This window comes from Ischnura elegans, chromosome 3, assembly GCF_921293095.1.
Source record: "Ischnura elegans chromosome 3, ioIscEleg1.1, whole genome shotgun sequence".
Lineage (NCBI taxonomy): Eukaryota > Metazoa > Arthropoda > Insecta > Odonata > Coenagrionidae > Ischnura > Ischnura elegans.
The window spans coordinates 124,920,074-124,943,634 of record NC_060248.1 but is presented as its reverse complement, the minus strand read 5'-3'; the positions used below and the strand labels follow the sequence as shown (position 1 = coordinate 124,943,634).

Below are 23,561 nucleotides of genomic sequence, written 5' to 3'. Positions count from 1 at the left end.
AGTGCAATATTTGACTCCGCGCACCGTAAAATTAGCCGTTTTGTGAACTTCATGAGTTTTGTAACTCAACTTAGGGAAAACTACTACGTCTTCAACACTCATCTTCCACAATAAGTTGCAAACATTAATTTAAGTTAATAAATTGGCTTTTGCTTATTTTTAGAATGCATATTTTGTTGTAAATAATGAAAATGTTTAAACATTATTCAGTCCTATAGTTTACCCCGATATAAAAAATAGAATTAATAGAAACATTTATTAATTTCTTTGAAATTTTTCTATAGTCCAAAAATACATAATTTTTATGTATTATAGATTATACGAGGGGTGTTTTTAAAGTAAGTACCATTTTGACATAAAAAAACAACATTTAAATTTTTTTCAAAAATAATTTATTCACTTGAAAGGCCTTACTTTACTTTTCTCCAAAATTCCCTTTACTATTGAGGCATTTATCGTATCTTGGGACCAGCTTTTATATGCCATCGTCAAAGAAGCTTGCCGCCTGATTAGACAACCACTGCTTCACGGTCGTTTTCACTTCGTCATCATCGGAATGGCACTGTCCCGCAATGAAGGGTGTGTTGTTGGTCAATTTTTTGACTTGCGGCGACACAATCAATGCAACAGCGTACTGTGGGACTTTACAAAAACTGCGCCGCGCTATTCAAAACAAAAGGCCTGACATGCTGAGTGCAGGTGTCGTTTTGCTCCACGATAATGCCCATCCACACACAGCAAATCGAACACAAGACCTTATCACTTCTTTTGGCTGGGAACAATTAAACCACCCTCCATACAGTCCCGATCTAGCGCCAAGCGACTACCATTTGTTTATGCACTTGAAGAAGCATCTGGCGGGTCAGCGCCATTCCATTATAAGTGTTAACCCATTGCTGTTTTCTGATTATAGATACGATTGGATGAGTCGCAGGAGGTTGAATGTCATCAGCTGAAGGAGCGGCTGCATTATGAGTTGGAAATTCTGATGGCTTACCAGTCGAAGAACAAGATGCAAGCAGAAGCTCAGAGGAATAGGGAGCGGAAGGAGCTGGAGGACCGTGTGTCAGTGCGAAGGGCTCTTCTTGAGCAGAAGGTATAAATGGGCCTTTGTTGTGTTGGAAAGCTAGAGGAAGACATTGCTCATGGACTGGACCTTTCAAATATAATCACTTGGCTGTGATTATCCTTTGATCATCTTCGCATCACAAAATGAGATTTAACTTGAGCTTGAAAATCTGCAGAGGCATTTGGCAGCATCAAAGTAATACAATAACATGCACACTGATGTGCCAGGTATTTATGCTGTCTAGCGCACCTCATAACAGATTAGAGCACAGTCTATTTATCCTCTCACATTCATGTTGCATCCATTCTCAAAATTGCCTACTTAGCAAATTGATCAATGAAATGCTCCTGTGACTGAAAGTCGATCAGTCCATGAAGTGGGCTGCTATAGTGGCTGCTCACAAGTGGTGAGATGACTGAAATTTGACCACCAATTGTGGCTGCACCAATGTGGTGTTGCCTTTGTAAGATGCTTTTCTCACCTTGTCTAAGAAAATAACTCAATGTAGAGTGATTTTAATGCCTTAGTGGTTAGCATATTTTCTCTGTCCTTTAACCTGGCTCATTTTGTATTTAAAAGTATTATGAACATGAGCATCACTAAACCAAAAATAGAGCACTCTTATCTTATGGATACAGGAAACTGATGATGTTGCAGAGTCATTGAAATGAAAAAATCAGCAATTTGTGATATCGAATTACGTAAATTCAAGAATTTTTAATAAATCTCATAAGATGTTTACTTTGGTTTTCTGTTATCATTTGACATGGAATTGCTTTAAACATCATTGCATGTGTGCGAGTAAATGTAAATAAATGCTTTTTCAGTAGATGTTTTTGTAAATCTTTGGAACATTACATTTTAGTCTGTTATCATTGATTGCCACCTTGTATTCCCGTGATTCATGAGTCTTGCAAAATACCAAGTTGTTGAATAGTTAGGGAAGAAGTAAGCCTCACAATGGAAAATTAATCTTGATGCTTTTGTGTCTTCTATGCTCAGATGGAAGAGGAAACTCAGCAGTTTCTTCAGGAACGATCGGAGAGGATCCGCTTGCTCCACCAAGGGCAAGACCGTGAGTTGGAGAATTTTGATGAGGAGTCTGCCCGATTGGGTTTCAGGTTCGTCTTTTATTTCCCCCATGACTTTTTCTATTGGTTTTTCACTTCAAGTGTGGTTTCCTTTTCTCCAAGACTGCCCCCTCAAGTAGAGGCTTTTGTCCAGCTTTCATAATGCAAGCTACTGAATTGTGAGCGAAGGGAAGAATTATTTTAATTTTCATGAATGCATAGTTTTCTTACCACATGTCTCACATTCTCCAGAAATAAATATTTTTGTGACTTCAGGTCTCAAGGTTCCACAAGAATTGTTCCCAACTCATGGAGTTATTTTTTTATGTACAGTGGAACTTGGTTAGTACGTTCCTCCTCCTTACATTTTCCTCCTTAGTACAGTATTTTCTCTCGGTCCCAGTACCATTTGAGCAAAATACAGGTAAAACTATTTGATTAGTAAACTTAAAATAGTGGCGCTTTCCTGGGTTGTACACTTAATTATTTGCCATGAAGCATCCCGCAAGTCGTTTCCTAGTATATTCCGAGTGTGTAAACCTCCGAATTCATTATTTATTTTATTATTATCAGCCGTTGACCTTCTTACATTCATCCCACATATCTCTTTCTACGACCATGATGCATCCAAATCCATTTCTCAGTGTGAGGAGTACACGCGTCATTACTTGATAAGTGTTGCAGTAGCAGATGATGCTGTGGATATCCATGCGAAATTTAACCCAATAATGCTTAATTTTCGTGTAAGAAATAGAAAGCAGATAAAATTGGACAAATTTTTTAAGAGAATTTAAACAGTGGAATATAAAAATCTGCTTATAATAATCTTTAAATGTCTTATTAATCATCATATCAATATCGATATATTCATCGATATGGGTTCATTCTGAGAATGTGTACTGCTGTTGCCGAGATTTGTATAGGAAAATTTGCCAAATTTTTATTATTTTTTAAATAAATCAAATCATATAGGTCAGGGTTATTGTCATTTTCTACGTGTAATCTGTGAGAAAGAAGGAACGACTTAGCTTAACTTGTCCTCATAATACATATACAACAAATGACAGGAGAATGACGATGTTTTTATGTTATATCCTCTGGGAAATCTATGAAAACATTGTGATTTTAATTCACATGGTAGGTTTTTTGCAGTTAAGTACTAATTTTCTTGAATTTAAATGTGAAAAGAGTTCGGGAATGCAATCCTACAAGTACTTCAGACATTAGTAGTAATTATGACGACTTTTCCACAGAGTACAATTACAACGTTGTTACGAAGCAAATCGTTGGTCCCGACGAAAAGGCCATTCCAAGTTACAATAAAAGAAATGTTACGAAATTTTCGTTTTTACGAAATTATGAACTTCAGCCCCGGTCCTGGCGGTTATAAAATGAACTTAATTACGAAATTCCACGAATAAGCAACAGCATTTAGGTTGGTATGCACTACGCTAAGTTTTAATAAATGCGCCACGTTTAAGTTCTTCTCGTGTACTATGCTCAAGGGTGTCTTTTATGGTTCTTTATTCAGTAGGCACGCAACATCATATAATAAAACTTCCTTCCTCTGGAATCATGGTGGACCCACTCGTTACCGCTCATATATTGGACATACAGTTGGTCTCTTTTCCCACGGACATACGATTTTCCAACTTTCAGAAATACGAGCATTCACAAATTTCAAATTTGGTGCCTTTCGATTTAACCGATGCTACGTGGTGTGGCATATAGGAACTCGCACTTTGGGCACAATCTGAACAACGTATCGTTGAATCCGGTGTGAAGTTAAGAACTCTTCAGCGTTTCGCCCTCTCTTCCTTCCTGTGGGGAGCAATTTCTTTTGGCTCTGGCTGTGTTATACCAGCCCAGCTAGATCAGTTCCTCACAATCATAAGTTTGCGCACAGTTGTGATGCAGTGTTCTATTCAGCAGGATAACCGTACTCCTTGATTATTTGCATGCAGTCTGGCCGGCAAGAGTTGTCCGATGAGAGCACAAAAGGAAGGGCGGAAAACCTTGCGCCATCACGGTTTGCGGCCAATCGCTGTCCCCCAAACGCACCTCATGCCACAAGTCATGCAGCGTTGTCAAATGCATTTGGAGTACCGTAATAAGCCTGCTCCACCAAAACAAACCCTTTCTTCGAATCACCAAAACAAGTGATTTTTACTTTGGGCTTGTCGTACCTTCTGGCTCCTTTCTTATCGGAACCATTATGTTTACAAGTGAAGTAGGAGTTTCCATCTCTCACCTGGCAACCTTGCCCCCTACCCTGACCTAGACCATTCTGCCTGTCATCCGACAACTCTCGGTGACTGGACTGTAGGTTTATCAACTTACGAACAAGGTCTCGGAACGCATTTAGTTCGTATATGGAGGACCTACTGTATTTAGGAGGATATCAACCCTCAATTGCATCATGCTGCATTCTCTTTTGAAACTGATACTAATTTTCCAGTATTTATGTATTTGCGCATAATTTAAACCCGTTTATTATTTATACTTTTTGGACGACGATTCCTAAAAGAAACGTTCTTACGAACTTCATTATTACGAACCTCCGGTTTTTTGGTCCTGTGAACTTAGTAACAACGAGAGTCTACTGTATCTTCCAAATTGTAATCCAATATTTTGTTTTCGGAAAAAAATTACCAGATCTACTGCCGAGAAGCTCTACTGCGAGTATAACGAGTTCGTCAGGATGCTTAGCCGCCATCCTATTTTACCAAATATTTCCTTGCTTAAAATGCTTAAATAATGTTAGAAATATGTCGTGTTTGGTCTCATTCTTAAAATAATTAGGTGCATAATACTGATATTTCAATCCAATAAAGGTATAATACCAAGTGCCGAAAGTTATTCTTAGACACCTTTTGAGCCAATGGGTGACTATTGCACAAATTGACCTCCAAGAACAGAGAACTTTGAAACAGGTAACCTGAGAAAGGGCGAAGGGTGAAACACGTTTCTAATATTTTCGCATAACTTGATATTTTCTTTCGATATTAATGAGTTATGGTTTTGTGACATGAAACCTGTGCTAGCCATGATCTGGGGTGTGTGGGGCCTTCTGTTTGGTTTAGGTGAGGAGGAAAGCATCATAGGGGGGGAGGGGAGCGGAGGCTGAAGGGAGTTTTGTTAAACAATGAATGCAAGAAAATAATACATTGGCACCATGATCTTCAAACAACCTAAGTGGGAAAACGGTACATCGGGAAATGCTGGAATAGATGCTGGAAAAAATCACATTGTCTACATGGAACCTTATTTGGGACCAGGAACGGCAAACGATAAATTTGGGGAAATAATCAATGCAGGAGCAATAGATCAAGGTTCTGTCACTGTAGGTTAGGCTCTGATCCTTATTCAATCAAGGCTTCTCTAGCCTAGATATTTTGGAAGCATGACAACTCCACTTCCTCAACTCTGCAATAGACACTCCTTTGAATTATTAAGTCTTTGGCTAGCTAAATCTCTCCTGTCGCTGTTTAACCCTTTCTAACCCAGAGCTGCTTCAGGGAGAAATCAAACTTATGGATTTTTCATTTTGAAAAATTGAAAATTTTGCACTTAAACATAATTATCGCGTCAGCCAAATATTTATTCATTACAACGTACACCAAAAAATGATGCATAGATTAGATATTTCCAAAATCGGGCAGAAAATTTATGCATTTTTTATGTTGCTTTGAAGCAACATTGGGTTATAATGGGTTAACAGTTTCAAGGTTGTGGAGAAATGAGCCTCAAGAGTTTAGAAAATTTCGTCTCGCACTTTCCTCGCTTAGGTAGGTAGGGACCACGTGACTCCCCAACTGTAGTTTCAATTGTCCCCATTTGAGGGCAATCGAGTGGACCAGCCACAGTCAAGGTCTTTCTGCCCTTTGCCAAGGGTATGAGAACTTTGGACGTAATCCTCAGCGTAAAGCCAACTGTTTTGGATAGTGCCCAGTGTGACTTACCTTCTCTTTCACAGCAACTCACCCTCTATTCTGTGGTGATTATCATGGCAACTCTTCCCCTCTTTCAAGAATGGTGGGACATTTTGACAATTTGCCTGCTGCATTAGAACTTCAGTTCAAGCAAATAGATGCTCTTTTGTAGCAGAAAGGGATCACTGCTGGCTACAGGGATACTGTGGGGAGGGGAAGGTGGCAAGGGAGATTGGGATGCAGGCTAGGATATTTGTTGAGGGGGGCCATCCTAGGTAGTCCTAGTAGTAGGTAGACAGATTGTCAAGTATTCAAATCAGTATCATCCTCCACGCCTTGATCAATCCCCGAATGATTAGATGAAAATTCAACAGTAATTGTTCACAGTGTTGACCTTCAAAGAGTTAATCATTGCTAAAAGAGAATAATCACTGTTTTAAAGATTTTGTCCAATATTACTGGAATATTGGCCATAAAAAGTGAGTGGAGAGCCTTTTTGTATGGTAATCACAAGCCTGCCTGGTGACAAATGCATGCAACCCCCAAGATAAATTTCCTTGCACAAACCCACTCATTTTAAAACTAAAGAAATTAGGTTTCACGTGTATTCCATCTGCAGAAATTATTCACTTTATGTTGATTTCCTGCTCACCATTTGCATATTGTTGTCACATAAGTTTGATTTTATTTATCCTTTGTTTTTTTATCTCTATAACTTTTAAAAAATTCTATGTACTCCATGTTGGTCCAACTTTTTGTCTACATGCTGTCTGTGTATTCAGCTTTCCATAGGCGATAATTTGCCGTTAACTAGTGTTGCAATTAATATGTTCCACTTTGTCATTACTTTCAGTGCCCTGGCAATTGCAGAGGCGTCCAAGGAGGCGTACCCGGATGACGAAAGCCTGTCTGGAAGTGTTCTTAGTCTGGCGCATAGTAACAGCTCAATGTCCTTCCCACCCGGCAGTGTTTAGCCCCCTCCAATCCTTCTTTTCCCCTCCCACCCCACCTCCTGCTCCTTCCTGCCGCTCAACTACTCTTCTTCTTCGTTTCATTCAATGTCTTGTGCCCAACCACTCGCAGCCAGCCAGCCAGAAGGGGGCCAGCCAGCTGTGAGCCCCCCTCCCCTCCCCGCATCCTCACCACTTGGTCTCTTTCCCTCCCCTCCCGCCCCCAGAGCCATTCCAAACGATATCCACACTCCTTTTCCCCCCTCACCCTCAAACGTCTTTGTACAATGATATTTCTAACAAGGAAAAAGAAACGTGTGTATGTGAATGTGTGTACATATGGAAGTACATGTAGGTGTATGTATTCATGACGCACGCATATGCACACAGCTACACATGCCTACAAGGTATCCATACTGCCTGCACCGCCCCCTATCACCCCTTTGCTGGGAAAGGACTCTGCGAGTGGCGGAAAGGGAGCACCACTGCATCAAGCACCACAGAAGATCTCTACATAAACATATATTTATGTTTGATGTATGCGTATGAACATGTGTACAGGGCATGTACATACAAATGTGCGTTGAGTGTGTGTTTGCTGAAATCAAGAGAGAAGGAGATGCGCAAGGTTTTTAGGGTCTTGACGAGATTGGAATGGATTGAACTTGGGGTGCGCTAGCGTTCATTTAGGAAGAAATCACGAGGGGAATGTGATGACATGAAGATTGGAACTCTGGAAAGGAAGGACAGGTAAATGCAAACGTTATATTATTATTACAATGATGATAATTATTATTTTTTTTGTAAACATATGTGTATCAAAGTAAAAGCTTATATATAAATATATATATATAAATAAATAAATATATGTGTGTGTGTGTGTGCGTGTGAGTATTAAGAGTGTATGATTAAGCAGTTCAGGATGTTTGGGAGAGAGGAGTGGGGAGTGAGAACAAAAGTGTGTGCGTGCGCATGTGAAATCGTCCCTCAAGGTGGTGTGCAGCTCAATGTTTCAGGCGTTGTTACCCCCTCCCCCCCTCCAGCCCCCCCCCCCCCCACCCACCTCTTCCCCCCTCCTCCCTTGGTAGGACATCCTCTCCTCACAAATGCCTTGTTTCCCCTGACCCTGTGTAAATGTATTGGCCCCTACCCATCGTGTCAATGTTTTTCGTTATCTGTTTGTCTGAACCTTGGCTCTACACCACTTTGGGTGTTGTCGTTTATTATAATTATTATTAACTTTGAAAAAACTCTAATACTTTTGCTGGGTAACTTAATGGCTTTTTCTCGAGTGGCCTCCTAGTCTTACCCTTGTCGTAACTTGCTCTGCCTTCTCTAATCTGTCGTTGTGTGCACCTCTCTCATCCCCCTCCTCACCACCCACTCCTCTGCGTTTGGCCAATGAGAGAGATAGGAAACAAGTGTGTGTTTTCTGTGCGTTTTGCACTTGTGTGAGACTGAGGAGAAGCAAGAGCCTACTTCTTGATGGTGGTGAGAGCAGGTGACTGTGTGTGTGTGTGTCATTGCAAATATGTAGTATTGTGCCGTTGGTGCGTTTGCATTTCGTGAGAGGAGCCCTCGGAAGAAGCGTGCCACCCACTCTGTGTGTCAGATGGTTGATGAAGGCACAGCAACTTGCGTGACTGGTTGCATATGAAGCTGGCGTGGACTGTGTATGTATATTGGGTGAATAAAGGTTCCTCCTGTGAGAACCTTGTTGTAAAAAAAAACAAGATCCTTGTCTATCTTCTTAATTGAATATTCATATATTATTTTAGAATACCTTTGAAAAGTGAAGAGTTCACATACTGAAAAATCATTCTCAGTATCCTGTTGTATTGCCTCTTATGTTTTATCCTTTTATTTCCTAGATTTTTAATGAGTCAATTGTATTGGATATGTACGAAAATTTCCCTTTCCTTCTTTAGGTGCTGTGGAATTTTCTCATGTGAATTATAATTGAGCATTTGGAAAGATTTTATACTTGTCAAAAGGAAAGCAGATGTAGCTTCAGTTTATGTTCAGCTTTTTCCTGATGTGGTATACTTGTATACACAATCATGAGTTAATCATGTATTCATTTAATGTTCATACAGTGGAAGTGCAGGTGTATTAATGGCTTGAAGTTCTTTAACTTCTATTGCTTCTTCCCTTTTGTTTTTAATTCCTTGGTCCACGTGGTGGCCAAATCCTATGTTTATCCTCACAATTGGTTGGCCATATGATGAGTGGCTCTCTTGAATGAGCTAAGTTATTGCTTTTTTTGCATTCCAAGTAAGGACTGGTATATGGTAGAAGCATTCATGTGCTGGCTAATTTAACCATAGTTTTTTCATGTCTGGCAGTCACACTGTATTGCCAACTGTTTGTGCCAAACCAAATATTACTCTTCTCACCCTCTTCAGTGACTATTTATTTCTTCATCTCTCACCTTCTGATGGTATACATTAAATGACGAAAACATTGTGGGCCTATATATTAATTTACTCAATTACCTCATATGCTGCCACACACTCCTAGTCAAAGTTACGATGCCAGCGTCAGATACAGTATGTGCAGATGTGGTGGTGACAAGGAAAGCCTCACACAAGAGGAACCCATTTGATTGCATCTTGAAAATGTAGAGATAGTGTATCATATTGCAACTTTTGAGTTTGTCTTGTCGTTGTGAAAGCAAAGAGGATGACATAACTGAAGCACATGATGAAAGGCAAAGGGATATTTGTTCGCAATAGTTGTATACTCTTTAATTAGCTTTGGATCTGTTCTCAATATACCCTTGAATCATAATTTGTGTGATTCTATATTCAGCTACTCATTTAGTCATATGATCATTTGTTCCAGTTTTCTTAACCCAGTTTATGGCTTGTTGCAGGCTCATATAGCTAATCTCCTTACATTGTCGGAACATAGTTGATATTGTTACTTTCATGTGTGATGTCTGATCTAAGTGGGCAACCTACCTTCCATTGTAATAAATTTTAATGGATTATTTATGATAGTATCTACCTTATTAGATGGTCTCAAAAACAAAAGGTAGCAATCGGTAAATTATTCTAATCATTCCGTAATGATCATTTCAAGTTTGTGTGTGATTTTTACTTCTTAATTTTGGCTTGTTTTATTTTATAGATATATAATTTTCAAGTATCTGTGTGCTATGCTGATTATCACTGTGGAACCAGTGCTAAAAGTTGCTTGACTGTGGTAATATTTCAGTGAAGTGTTTGTCATACTTTTGTTAAATTATTGCAGTTTTACCCTTATAGAACCCAGAAACCTTACCCAAAATAGTAATGTAAATAAAAATGTTGGATTGGTGATCAGAAGTGGTAATCTTTGGTTTATACAATTAAGTTGCTGTTTTTGGGGTCAGTTTAATCTTACAGTTCTCTCAATATCCTCGTGTGCTCAGACTTTAATATATGCGTATATTCTTTGTGATGTAACAGAAGCAAATTTATCTCTCTCTCTATATATCTCGTTTCATTTGGCGCATTTCTTTTGATAGAAGTGAAATAAAAGGGCTGGGTATTCTGAAAAAGTAACTGGTCGTTAGGGTGCTGTGGCATCCCAGCCCTAGCGTATGGCCATGCACAAGGTTGCATCAGTGTACTTGTTTGTGCATGTGAGTGTGTTTGTCAATGGGACACAGTTCTACTGCATAGTGCATCTGAAATTGTATTTGGTTGGCAGTGGAGGAACTTCATAGCTGCTGGGAAAAATTTTGCAATTTTTGACTCTGGCTGATTACAGCAAGTGGATTTTGTCACAAGTGACTAATTTCTAGGATGCTCCCTTCCCAAATCCTCACACTTCCGTCTTATAATGCCTCCTTGCTGCTATTGACATCTGTAATTTTGTAATTATTCTGCTGACATTCAGGCCCAACACCTATCCTTCCAGTTGTAATCATTTACCCTGATCCATTAATAAAGGCAGAAGATTTTCAAGAACGGCCACTGTGTGGTCAAGTGTCTTCAATACACCTTGAAATGCCTGTTCTTCAAAGGAGGTTAATTGTGGCTTTCAGTACACATTCCCTCCTGAAATAGTGTACACTTTATATTTCTTGCATGGTACACTGGTAGACCTATGTTTGCATTAGATGTTCAGTGAGCCATAGGGCTGGGTAGCAAAGGTGATTCATCAATGCAGGTAATAAGTTTTCATATAATTTTGTTCTCATACAGGGTTCATAGCAGTTGGGAAAATAAAAATTGGGACTGGAAGTCAGGGAAATCAGGCAATGGTCAGGGACAAATCCCCAAGTCACAGAAAGTTTGAAAATTGTGGTCGAATGCTTGGTTGAGCGTTGCTTGCCAAGTCGGAGTGGGGAAAGGTGGTTGCTTTGTTGGCTGGACAACACTCACTCTATTTTTTATACTTAACGTTATTTCACAGGATACTTAGAGGCATTTTTTCATAAAGCACCAAAATATGACTAGTGCCAGTGAAATAAAATAGATCTCGAAACCTGGGAAAAGTCAGGGAAATGGAGAATTGGTATGAACCTTGCACGTTTGTGCTGACCGCACCTGAAATGGAGCTCAGATCAGAAAGACTGGTTCTTGAATAAAAGTCACTTGAAGTACACCTATCTCAGATGATGAGGACCAGTTACATGTTGGGTCTTAATGCGAAGCCCAAAAATTAGTATTGAATATTTCCAACAAATAGAGTGCTTGTTATCAAATATGTCAGTAGAAGGAAAAAGCTCATGTCTCAACACACTTCATTTTATTTTAACTCTCAATTACATCAATCTGTAAAAAATTATTGTATTCATTTGCAGACTAGATGCACCAAATGCATGGGCTGGCTTTTGGCAGTCATCAGAAGCTTGGTTCTATCGAACCTAACAAGTTGGGTATCCATTGTTTAGCTGCTTGCATGTGGCTTAAGGATTTCTTTCTAACACATTCACTTCATAAAATCGAAATCCCCTATGTCCACACTTAAACTACTCAACATGAACATTATCTTAACAAAATTTAATCGAACGGGTGTGTCATGAGGCATTCATTCTCCATATACAACAAAATCATAAATAACAACATTCCTGTACTAAGTTTACTTGCCAATATTTATAATTACAAACTATAAGCCATTATCAATAATGCACTATAAAACCTAACACCTATATCTCAAGTTTACAAAAATAACAGAGATGGTTACATCACCAGGCTTGATATTTATTTAAAAAAGAGAAGAGGTGGGAAAATGGTTCGTCTGCTGTGCATCACAAGTTACTTTAAAAACTTCAATGAGAGGAACCACGAGAAATAGAGTAATGAGCTTGCATACATAAACCTAGAGTAATCCATCCTCACAATGAGCAGTATAAATATTTTCGGCTGTATTGTCGGTACATTCCTCATTTGCAAGAAAAGATGAAGCTTCCTCAATGCAAGTCAACATATGTCCTATGGGAAAATATTTGAAAGCTCTTTTCGATTCAGGAGATGATGATTGCCACTGGATTAAAAAAAAATAGCCCAATGGGGGAAGGAATACAGCTGTGAGACCTCCAGAATCATTTTTCCGTCCCTGAAAATTCTGAGAGGGCTTGTCAAAGTTAAAGTGACCTGCAAAGGCTTTTTGTGTGAGAATGAATACTAATAAAATACTAACTGCCAATGACTTCATTGGAGCAGATTGGCCTTGTACAGCAAGAACCACAGCACATAATTCATGGTACTCCCAGTGAGCGCACGGTGATTTTATGGTAGTGTAAACAAATATCTCAATTCTCAAACCATGGCTAAGAAATATTTTGCCCACAATACATGAAGATGCCCATCCAATAAATCAACTTTGTAGGAATTATTTTGTTACTGAGACGGAGAGAATATGGTGGGATGTAAGATCCTCGAGTCCATCTCTCGAATGAGAGGCACCGTGTATGCTACGCACTCGTCCCAACCAGGCATTCTCCAAGCAGACTCCCTCGTCTCCTTCCTCACCTGCAGGTCACCATAACCTGAGGGAACCAAAAACATTCATTAATTATCAGGACCACCAATTTACCACAGGAAATTGTAGGAGAAAATATGTACGTGCAAATATATCTACATACTATCTTCTTCCAGAACCACCTCAGAGGCACAATTTTGTAGTGAAAATGAGTCACACTCGAGGAGTTTTACTTTAGCATATTCCATTTGGCAAATGCCAGCATAGGGGAAGTTGTGATGTGTAAAATGTATACATAGTTATGCTGACACTAAGACAAATGCACAGAATGCCTAATGGAATAAAGAAGCTACTTTTACTGATCAAGAGGAACATAATTTTTAATCGTTTTCTGATGGGCCATTATCATAAAACCTACAAGCAAATACCGTTTTCGTGAAACCTCCATTCTTGTAAATAACCTCATCACCAAGGGAAATAAGTTGCATTTTCGTCCTTCACCTTCTATATTCTTGCCTTATTTTAACCTCATTACTGAAATTCACTCACATATTTACAATGGATAGCATGCAATTAAAGAACTTGCACTTGATTACCCACAAATTTGTATCAATGCCAAATGGAACTGAAATAAGTGAGAGTACGGACATTTGATGGGGGATTCAGCCATTTGAGCAAAATTTCATTTCACGCTTGATATTCACCACTGTTTCCAGCATGCCTTCTCACCCTTCCTTTCCTTCTCCAGCAATGTGCTCCCCTATTATGCCAAGCTGTCTTTAACTACCAAGACGTCTTCTATGGTGGAGGTCACTACGTTGGTGCAAATGCTCCTAGTTGATCTATAGTTATTTCCTATAACAATTTCTACTGAGAAAGCCTATAATCTAAAGAATGTCATCTACCTCATCTAAAGTTCTGGATATAGACTCGGGACTGAGGTGCTATTCACAAAAACATATTTCCTTGAGGCATGTAGTATATCTGGCAGTATAAACCACCTAGTATTCTAAAGCAAACAAATCTCCACCAAAGAAGAGGATATACATACTTCGGTATCTCAAGTGGTAAACCTTAACATCTCGCCGTTGACATTATTAATGTAGTACATCCACCCACACCTGTAAGCCTATCGCATACTGACTGAATAATCAGCTGCTGGTACATAATTAGCAACCCAAGCAGACTTCAACATTATTCCACCCACTTACATACCAATGTCGAACTTTTCCCACGCCTCCATTACAACCTATGTACGCACTCCATCAGTGGAACAGCCTACTTAAGAGAATGTTGCCACCACTTCACTACCCACCCCATGTGAGTAGCACATTTCCTCCAACCCAGCTGTGCATCTACATTCTTCTCCTTTGTTCCCTCCTCCGTTACCCTATCATTTCATTTATGATTCTCCTCTGCCTCTTATTTGTACTTAAACTCCTCCCAAATCTTCTCCCTCGGTTTCCATGTCTCTAGCCTCCCACAAACTATCCTCCACCACACATCAGGCATTACACACACTTGCACCACTTGCAAATTCCACTTCTTCACCCATCTGCCATCGACTACGATTTAAAACCATTGTTACATTTCATTAATCCAAGTAGTAGTCAAATTTAACATCCTCCACTGGAAGACTGCAATACCTAGTTTTTTCTCTTCATATATTCTCTCTTCTAATTATGAATCTGGTATATCTGTGAATCGCCTGGAATCTTTCACGAGCAAACCTAAAAACTAGTTAGTTACTCTGACAAAAATACTGCCTCCTCAACTAGTAATTTCTAGTTACTCATCACAATTTTCATTTCCATCGTTACCCTCCCCTACTGAAACAATACATTTTCCATCCCGTTTTTTTCATTTTCCCTGGCTGCTCCTATAGCCCATTATAATGACTACAACACAGCTCTTTTGGTCAATTAAATATGAAAACCAAACCTCTGTGACAAGATTGTGGTCAAAGGGAACTTAAACAACAATCAAATGTCAGCTTTAAAAGGATGCAAACACAAGGTAATGTTCCCAATATGAATTACATAACACAGAGATGGAACAAGTCATTAAAAATTGCACTTACACCAGATGTGATGTACATTATAAAGGCGGCCTATTTGTGAGAAGAAGCCAGCAAAGGCTTCATCATTGTTGCGGCGGTAATTGATGGCCCTTGCCCAATTGTTTCCCCACTCAATCATGGTTCCAGGCTTCAAGATGTAACTACGAATTTCATATAAATTAGAACCTTGACGTGGCTCCACTGGGGGCCAGTAGCTGAATGCAAGAAGATATTGTAAATGGCGAGATCGAAGGAAAGACCCTCGTTCTTTTTGCAGGCTCATGAACTCCTGAAATGCAAAATCAAAAGCTCATCAGTACCACAAGGCAACAAGCATTGCAATTAATTTTACAATCCCATGCTAAAATGTTTTACATTAATTATTAAATCACCTTTCCAGCTCACTTTAGACCAACATTTACATTGAAATGCTTTTAGTATGTAACAACTAAATCTATTTGTATAAAAATGAATTGCTGGTCGTTATTCTCACTAAAACTCGAGAACAGCTGGACCGATTTGACTAACTTAGGTTTTAAAATATTTTATGAACATCCAGGAAAGGCTTAAAAGGTGTGAATATTATTCCGCAGGGCCCATTAGGCCCTGGAACGGGCCCCGAATCATTTCCATAAGAAATACATACTTTATTGATGCCTGTCGACCTATTTTCTTTTGCACATTTAAATTAGTGACAATGGCCAGGTACAGTTGAAACATACACCATTTGAAAGAAAAATAACTACACATGCTTATTCTTACATTTGATTTTCGTTTTGCACGTGGTTTATAGCGGATTTTGAAAAATAGGATTCATAGAAATATTAGTGTTTTCGGCTTATTGTCCCTTTGACGACCGTCAGTAATGTTTATGTATGTATTTTGACAACTCTTTATAAGTTTATTCGATCAGAAACTGGTATTTCTAACTACATTTTAACAGTGTTTACTCGCTTTATCAATTAAAATTGTACTTCGTAAATTTATTACATAATGATGTATGAATAAATTGAGTGCAACAGCGGAACATACTCTCAACGTTTTTTTTGTAATTGAAGCGAATAATTTAGAGATTATGTCAGACTCATAGAAATATATATTATTATATATAATTATATATTTTTAGTCCCTATAGTTAGTAAAAATAATGGGAATTACTCAATAACTTTTCATTGATCAATATTTTTCCACAAATTTTTATCACCTTCAAAGAAATCCCCATTCACTGCAACACATTTATCTAATCGTTTCTTCCACTCTTCAAAATAATTTTGAAATTCACTTAAATATTTTCACTGTTCTTTAGGCCATCCAGCGATTTTTGTTTCACCTCTTCTACATTTCCAAAGCATTTTCCTCAGAAAATGTTGCTCTTCTATAAAAATTTATTTCCATCATGTAATTTATGTTCCATGCGCTCGTATTACGTGAAAATGGAATGTGGCTATTATCTAATCTAGCCAATGGAAAATTGAACGATCCTGAAATATCAAACGGCAGACAAAAAGTGTAAGACCTTCAGAGTGACTGTGAAAGACCGCAGGCCTTTGACGGGTGGGTTTGGGGGGGCAGAGCCACCCCAACAAGCAATAGCAAGTACCATGAATACACGCGATATATACTACGATTGAATAATTGCATATGTTTCAGGATATGGTCACATGGAAACCTTCTTTGGTTGTTAGGGATTGCTTTTCTATGTAAATCATTTGTAAAAGCAGTTGCATGGAAGAAATCGATTGCTTCTTAGAAAAAAGGCATTGACCTCATTTGGTAAGTCTCGCAAAACTGGCATTCCTAAAATCACATTGCCTTAAACAGACAGTTTTGTGGAATTTTAAACTTTTCATCGTTAATTTAGATAGATATATTTTTTCAGATTGTGGCATATCTAATATAAGTGGAAGTTTTAATGAATACATTGTTAAAATGGACGAAGTGAATGAATTAGTCGTCTCTGATGAGACTGAATTTGCAGGAGTAAACCTAAAACAACTGTACAGTTATCTTATGGAAAAAACATCGACTATCATTCTCAATCAAGTGTTTTTGTGCTTGGAAAAGGCTATTCGGGCTTCCAGCCGGGTGGTCTCCCTCCATTCTGCCTCTATTCATTCCGAATATATTTGATGGGAAAGCATCAGATTTTAGTGTTTTTGTGATTCCTATTAATTTCCCTAAATCTTGCTCTTAAAAGGGGGGACCCAAAAATAATGGGAATTACTCAATAACTTTTCATTGATCAATATTTTTCCACAAATTTTTATCACCTTCAAAGAAATCCCCATTCACTGCAACACATTTATCTAATCGTTTCTTCCACTCTTCAAAATAATTTTGAAATTCACTTAAATATTTTCACCGTTCTTTAGGCCATCCAGCGATTTTTGTTTCACCTCTTCTACATTTCCAAAGCATTTTCCTTTCACGTCCCTTTTCAGTCTAGGAAATAAAAAGAAGTCACAGGGGGCAATGTCCGGTGAATATGGGGGCTGTACAATTGGCGTCATGCCGTTTTTTGTCAAAAACTGCTTCACAGACAGTGCAGCGTGGGCGGGTCGGTTGTCATGGCGGAAGAACCAATCACCTGTGTGCCAAAGATCCACCCTTTTCTTCCACATATTTTTCCTTAACCTCCAAGTAGAACTACTGGTTTACCGTCTGGCCCGGAGGAACAAATTCCGCCTGCATAACACCTCTGCAGTCGAAGAAGAAAATGAGCATCGTCTTGATATTTGACTTCACTTGGTGTGCTTTTTTTGGGTGGGGGAGACAGCTGTCTTCCATTGACTTGATAGCTGCCTGATTTCTGGGTTGTATCCATATTATTACGATTCATCACCAGTAATCACTTGATCAAAAAAATCTGGATCCTCTTTTGCGACGCTCCTTTTGGTTGTCAGTGAGAAGGCGAGGGACACGTTTGGCTGCAACCCTTCTCATTTGTAATTCGTCAGATAAAATCCTTTGAATGCAACTCCGGTCAGCTCACAAAGTTCGTCAATGGTTCGGCGACAGGTTTCACGAATGAGGGAATTGATTTTCGCAACATTGCCGTCCGTTCCTGATGTTGACGGATGCCCTGAACAAGGATGGTCATCAATCGACATCTCTCCATTCTTGAAACGCGAAAGCTAGTCGTAGACATGTGTTTCACTCAGGGCACTATCCCCATAAGCAGTGCTCATCATCAATAGAGTTTCTTCAATAGTTTTCCCCAACAAAAAACAAAACTTCACAGCCCCGCATTGCTCCCAGCAGTCACCCATTACACGTTTTCATTGAAACAGAAAAAATTGGTTAACCAAAACAAATCCCACAGACAAACGGATGGACTTGGAGCGACCAAGATTCACACACACTGACTCATAAAATGTCAAGGCTTAGAACCTTTTACGGGAAAAAGCGATCCCTCACTCAGACACCCCTCCCAAAGCACTATTCCCATTACTTTTGGGAGCCCCCTTGCATTGTTAGCCATATTATAAGCATCTTTTCTCCAATGGCATCAAATTCCATTTTACTTTGTCTATTTCTTTCATTATCTATTCAAGTCTGCATGTACAGGTCATTCCCTCTGATATCTTAAATAAACATTGCACATATGCATTTCATTTATCAATTTTTCCTTTTCCTTCCGATCTAACTTCTTGAAGTATCCCAAGTGAAACTTGAATTTTATTTCATTTGCTTCTTCAATTTTCCAGGATAAACCATATTCCATATTGTAATTCCTTTATCTTTCATTGCGTAGTGATTGCCTAAGTCGTATCCTATTATCAGTCCATCATTCTAGGCTATTGTTGGTTTCATTGCTTTTAGTTTCTTTGAGCATGTAGGTACGTAAACCCTATGCAGAACCCATGACCAGAAGAACCTCTATGGTATCCCGCCTTGTCTGGACAGTCAGGTGAACTTTACAGAGCCTGAACGCCCTTGCCAAGAGTTTGGAACTGTTATCCTACTGCTATGCTGCTGCTGAAAATGCCATCATATGTTATTAGTAAGTATATGTAATTGATAATTCTTCAAAGGTTGGTCATCAAAATTGTCATAAATTCATTTTAAGTTAAAAAGCTACATATTACTACTAAATTAGCAATATTACGAGGGTGGTTTGAAAATTTCTCTGAATGGAATAGAAAAAATGTTCTTACATCACTGAAACTTATATTGTTTTTAAATGTAGTCTCCTTGTAGATTACTACATTTGGTCCTAAGATGTTCTAGTGCCTTGATCCCATCTAGAAAATGAGATTTCTCTAGGCCTGCAAAATAGTTGTCAACTCATTTTATCCACCAAGTCCACCATGAAAAAATTTCAGTTTTGGGAAGAGATGGAAGTTTGACGGAGGCACATCAGGTGAATTAAGTGAGCAGAAGTTGGCAACCATTAATACCATAATTCATGTTATTTTGCCATAGCGACAGCACATGTGTGCAGGCGCACATTGCATTGATGGAAGATGACTTTCTTCCTCACTAAACCAGGCCTTTTTTCGTGTAATTTTGTTACAAATAGTCCAAGAGGTTAGCAGAGTTGGTAATTGTTTGCCTATTGGGGAAACAATCTACAAACAGAATTTTCTTCACATCCTAGAACACTGATTCCATGACCTTCCAGTCGAAAGAGTTGTCTTTGCTTTCTTTGGTGGTGGATAATCATCATGTTTCCACAGCTTTGGCTGTATATTGTTTCTGGGGAATAGTAATGCACCCAAATGCACCATCTTCAGTCACAAACCGGCGCCAAAAAAAACTTCGTTGTTCGTTTCCCCTAAAACGGATCAAACATTGCTCCAATATGTCCATTCTCATGCGTTTTTGATCCAGCGTCAAGAGTCGCGGCACTCATCTTGGAGATAATTTTTTCAGTTAAAACATAATATACCCTTTTAGATGACATCTAGCAAGCATGAGTAATTTCACCCACTTTCAATCGGCGATCCTACATGACCATTTTGTGCACTTTTACAATGATTTCTGGAGTAGTGACACTTCTTGGCCGACTTTTGCGAGGACCATCATCTAAGCTCTCCCGACCAAATTTTAATTCATTTGTCCTCTTGGCAACAGTTGACTATGAAGGAGCAGAGTCCCCTAGTGTATTCTGGAAATCGGCATGAATGTCCTATGCTTTCATACCTATTTTCACGAAGTACTTAATCACTGCACGAATCTTGATTTTTTCCGTCTTCGCAAATCACTATGCGGGAACAACAAAAAAGCCACGTCACCGCCAGTTCTCTTCCACGAGAATTGACGTGGTATGTGTTTACAGCGAACATTCCTATGGATATCACTTGAAAAGCTCGTTGCACTAGTGCTGACAACTCGTGGTGATTCCGAGAACTTTTCAAACCACCCTCGTATATGAATGTTTTGGTAAAAAAATATTTTACATCTATATTTGGTAAAACCGTACACCTAAATTATACATTACCAGTAGCCCAAAAAAAAGCGACATTTGCCCCTAGTGTAGATCAAATGTAGATGCCTACATTTGGTAAACGGGAAACCATTAGGTTTGCTGTATACCAGATTAAGACACCTCCACTTGGTTAAAATTTTGTATACAGCTAACTTTGTGCTCTCAGGGTAAAGTCGTTAAAAAGTTCATCTGTCATTATTTTTTCCAAAATTTAGTGTGGGAAAACTTTCTTCACTTACTGTAGGCTAATATCATTATTAACCATTTATTTTTTCTGTTATTAACCATTTGTGGAACGTACAAAATAAATATTCTTTTCCTATGTCCAGGTGGCTCCAAAAAGTGAAACTGCAATTATTGAACAGGTTTAAGTAACACAGGAGAATTTTGATAATTTAAAATGGTTCAAGGTTCTGAAAAGACTTAATATCTTTGCACTCAGAATTTCTAAATTCAAGTCAAAATTAATACTTAAACAAACATTTAATCTGGATGGTTGGGAAGCATGTCACATAAGGATGCCATTTCCATACCAAATGAGTTCAAAGTGGTCCCCACTAGATATAATTTCATGTCCTCGTTTGTTTATTTTTTTCGTAACATTCTCAACACTCACATTTCAACCATTTGAGAAGCCAAGTTAGAGACTGCAAGAGACTCTGCTCTTGACTACGTTCCACAGGAAATTTGAATCTTTCCTTTCCTTTCGCATTCGAGCATTACATTTTCTAAACTACTCCTTTCAGCAAATGTAATGCCAATCAACACAATAAGTGATACGAAAAGAACCTAATTAAAAAATTAACTCACCATGTGAAAACAGAATTGAAAGAAGACATCCACCATGATATTAAAAATAAAAAAATTTGGACTCCATTTTAGGGCCCCCGCGCACTTACAAAGCAACTATTTAGTAGCTTTGAGGAAGATGCCAGTGGGCGGGGGCCCTTATGATAGTGAAAATAATAAATGCACCTCTATAAAATATGGAGAAAAAATCTTCAGAGATTTTCCTCATGCAAACATTTGAAAGAGGTACTCATTTATTAATAGAAACAAGGTAAATCTAAATAATTTATATAGAATATGAATATGGTGAGATGCATAAAACAATATATAATAACAAGAGCATGCATGGAATTTTTATTAATTTGGATCTCAATTTTTGCCATATTTAACTGAGAATAAGAGACTAACTTTATCCTGAAGCAACTGTTTCCGAGCACTATCGACAGCAGCAAATCCACCAGTATACTTCCACAGATGCAGGGTCTGATCCTGGTCTCCAACATGCACTGTCCAACTCGCAACTAATTCACAATGCAATTCAGGCCGAGAGTGAACCATCTTGACTGACTCATGGCTGAAATCAAACTCATCAAATGTACACTCCGATTTCAAAAAAATTAAAAATTCCATCACTTCTGCTTGATTTACATACTCACTAGTTCTGTAAATAGTTGTCCATTTTATCAGGTTTAACATTATGGGTGAGTAATTCATATATAACTTCTTTGTCAGAGAGCATACGGGAATGGGATTCCTTTGTTGGTTCGATTCGCCGAACAAGCAACTTGCTCAGCCATCCTTCATTGCTGTCACATGATACTGTGCTTGATGAAATGGATCTTCAAAGAAAATAAAATCGTACAGTAAATAATACAATAGAAAAGTGGCAAATCAGTCTAGTCAATTCATCAAATCAGTCTAGTCAAGTCATTCACATCAATGCCACTATATTTCTTGGCTAATGAATCTTCATGAGGCTTGCAAGGAATTTATCTCTTGCTTGATTGTAGACTGAATATCACCAGATACATCTCAGTAGTGGAATGTACATTGTGGCCTCAGAAAACACTAAAATTCCAGCCTTCATAACACCCAGGCTTTTCCTCCATGTACCAATCCCATCCAACCCATTAACTAGAAGCCTCTTGCGCTTGAATTTCTTTGAACTATCAAATTCTCTAAAGGCCTGTGTGCGTCACTAATATTAACTCCTGTTGGTCACTAATATTTTACCATACATGTATTAACCAAGAGAAGACATACACAGCTGTTCGCATGCATATCGAGCATACATTGTCGCATGCATAGTTCATGCAATGTTAAATATCATGTTTAAATCCTTCCCACCAATTGTTTAATAAGAGCATGAATTTCAAGCTTTGGGTAGGTAAGATGATAAGTTGAATGAGTGGTACAGACAGGCGCAATGTTGCGAGTAGCGAAAGTGTTCAATATGCAGCTCATCATTGTTCGAATATAACTACTGGCAAACGATCAACTCTCGAGTTCTGCGGCGTTTTGAAGATAAGGCAAACCAATGCCATTATTTATAGAGGGCTGTGACCAACAGCCATGTAAAAGAAACTGTTAATTATGGATATTTCCATGGTCATTTGTTGATATATACGCGTACCTTTGACGTAAATGACTCCAAATGAGTTCAAAATAGGTTTACCGTTTTTCCTTATGTATAAATGCCATAGCGAACAAGCACGACAACCATTCACGATAAACGCACGATATAGTTAACACAAAAAATTACTCAAATGAAAACACTCGATTCATCGAATGCATATAAAAAGCTCAATAAGTGCTGTTACTAAGTTTGGAAATGGAACAATGATTCCGCTGACCGCTATACCGGTAACCGAGAAGAATCAAGGGCATCACTTCCTCGCAACAATGGACTTGAGCTGGCGGACTCGGGCATCATTTACACCACAATAATGCATTCTATTGCCTCAAATAACACAGAATTACATGGATAATAGATCATAGCCGATTACGCCTTCTTTCCCACAATATTAATTTCTTTCTCAGGAGTACATATACCATAGAATACGAGTCTCGTTCAATTTCATCAATACAAATTGGAATCACATTACCACATTTAATTATTGAATAATTCTGAAAATTCTTTTATTTGTGACAGCATACCTTGCTGCTAGAGATGTTATAGATAGCGACTTAGCGGACGTAAGAGCCCTCAACTTCGCAAAGGCTGCCGCCATGATGTGTATCGTGACGTCAATGAAATTGGTTCAGTAAAGAGATGGCAGCCGGAGGGGGGGAGCGGGGAATGATAGGGGTGGTTAGGTACAAGAATAGGGGAATGGGGGAATGGG

The 23,561-nt window shown here is 38.6% G+C and overlaps 2 protein-coding genes across 6 annotated transcripts in view; one reads left to right on the top strand and one right to left on the bottom strand.

Moving 5' to 3' along the window:
- Positions 1–10,977, top strand: part of LOC124156521 (serine/threonine-protein kinase Tao) — a 48,833-nt gene extending 37,856 nt beyond the window's left edge. For all 5 annotated transcript variants that reach the window (XM_046531108.1, XM_046531107.1, XM_046531111.1 and 2 more), the window contains 3 exons: positions 914–1,096; positions 2,072–2,190; positions 6,925–10,977. In XM_046531108.1, the coding sequence (XP_046387064.1) occupies positions 914–1,096; positions 2,072–2,190; positions 6,925–7,045 (423 nt within the window). In that variant the 3' untranslated portion in view covers positions 7,046–10,977. The remainder of the gene's footprint in view (positions 1–913; positions 1,097–2,071; positions 2,191–6,924) is intronic.
- Positions 10,978–11,744: 767 nt separating this feature from the next.
- On the bottom strand, positions 11,745–23,481 carry LOC124156523 (protein NipSnap). Its single transcript, XM_046531115.1, has 5 exons — positions 23,374–23,481; positions 21,873–22,055; positions 21,625–21,790; positions 15,018–15,285; positions 11,745–13,004 (listed from the first exon to the last, which is right to left on the bottom strand). Exons 1-5 carry the CDS (start codon positions 23,445–23,447, stop codon positions 12,856–12,858), a joined length of 840 nt encoding a protein of 279 aa, XP_046387071.1. The 5' UTR covers positions 23,448–23,481; the 3' UTR covers positions 11,745–12,855.
- Between the last annotated feature and the right edge of the window lie 80 nt (positions 23,482–23,561).

What these genes read in the sequence shown, in the direction of transcription:
- LOC124156523 (XM_046531115.1), bottom strand. Translation starts at nt 23,447, where the DNA reads ATGGCGGCAGCCTTTGCGAAGTTGAGGGCTCTTACGTCCGCTAAGTCG. An exon ending in ATAACATCTCTAGCAGCAAG is followed by an intron (nt 22,056 to 23,373) that starts GTATGCTGTCAC and finishes TTTTCTTTGAAG; the next exon opens with ATCCATTTCATCAAGCACAG. An exon ending in TAATGTACATCACATCTGGT is followed by an intron (nt 13,005 to 15,017) that starts GTAAGTGCAATT and finishes TGGTTCCCTCAG; the next exon opens with GTTATGGTGACCTGCAGGTG.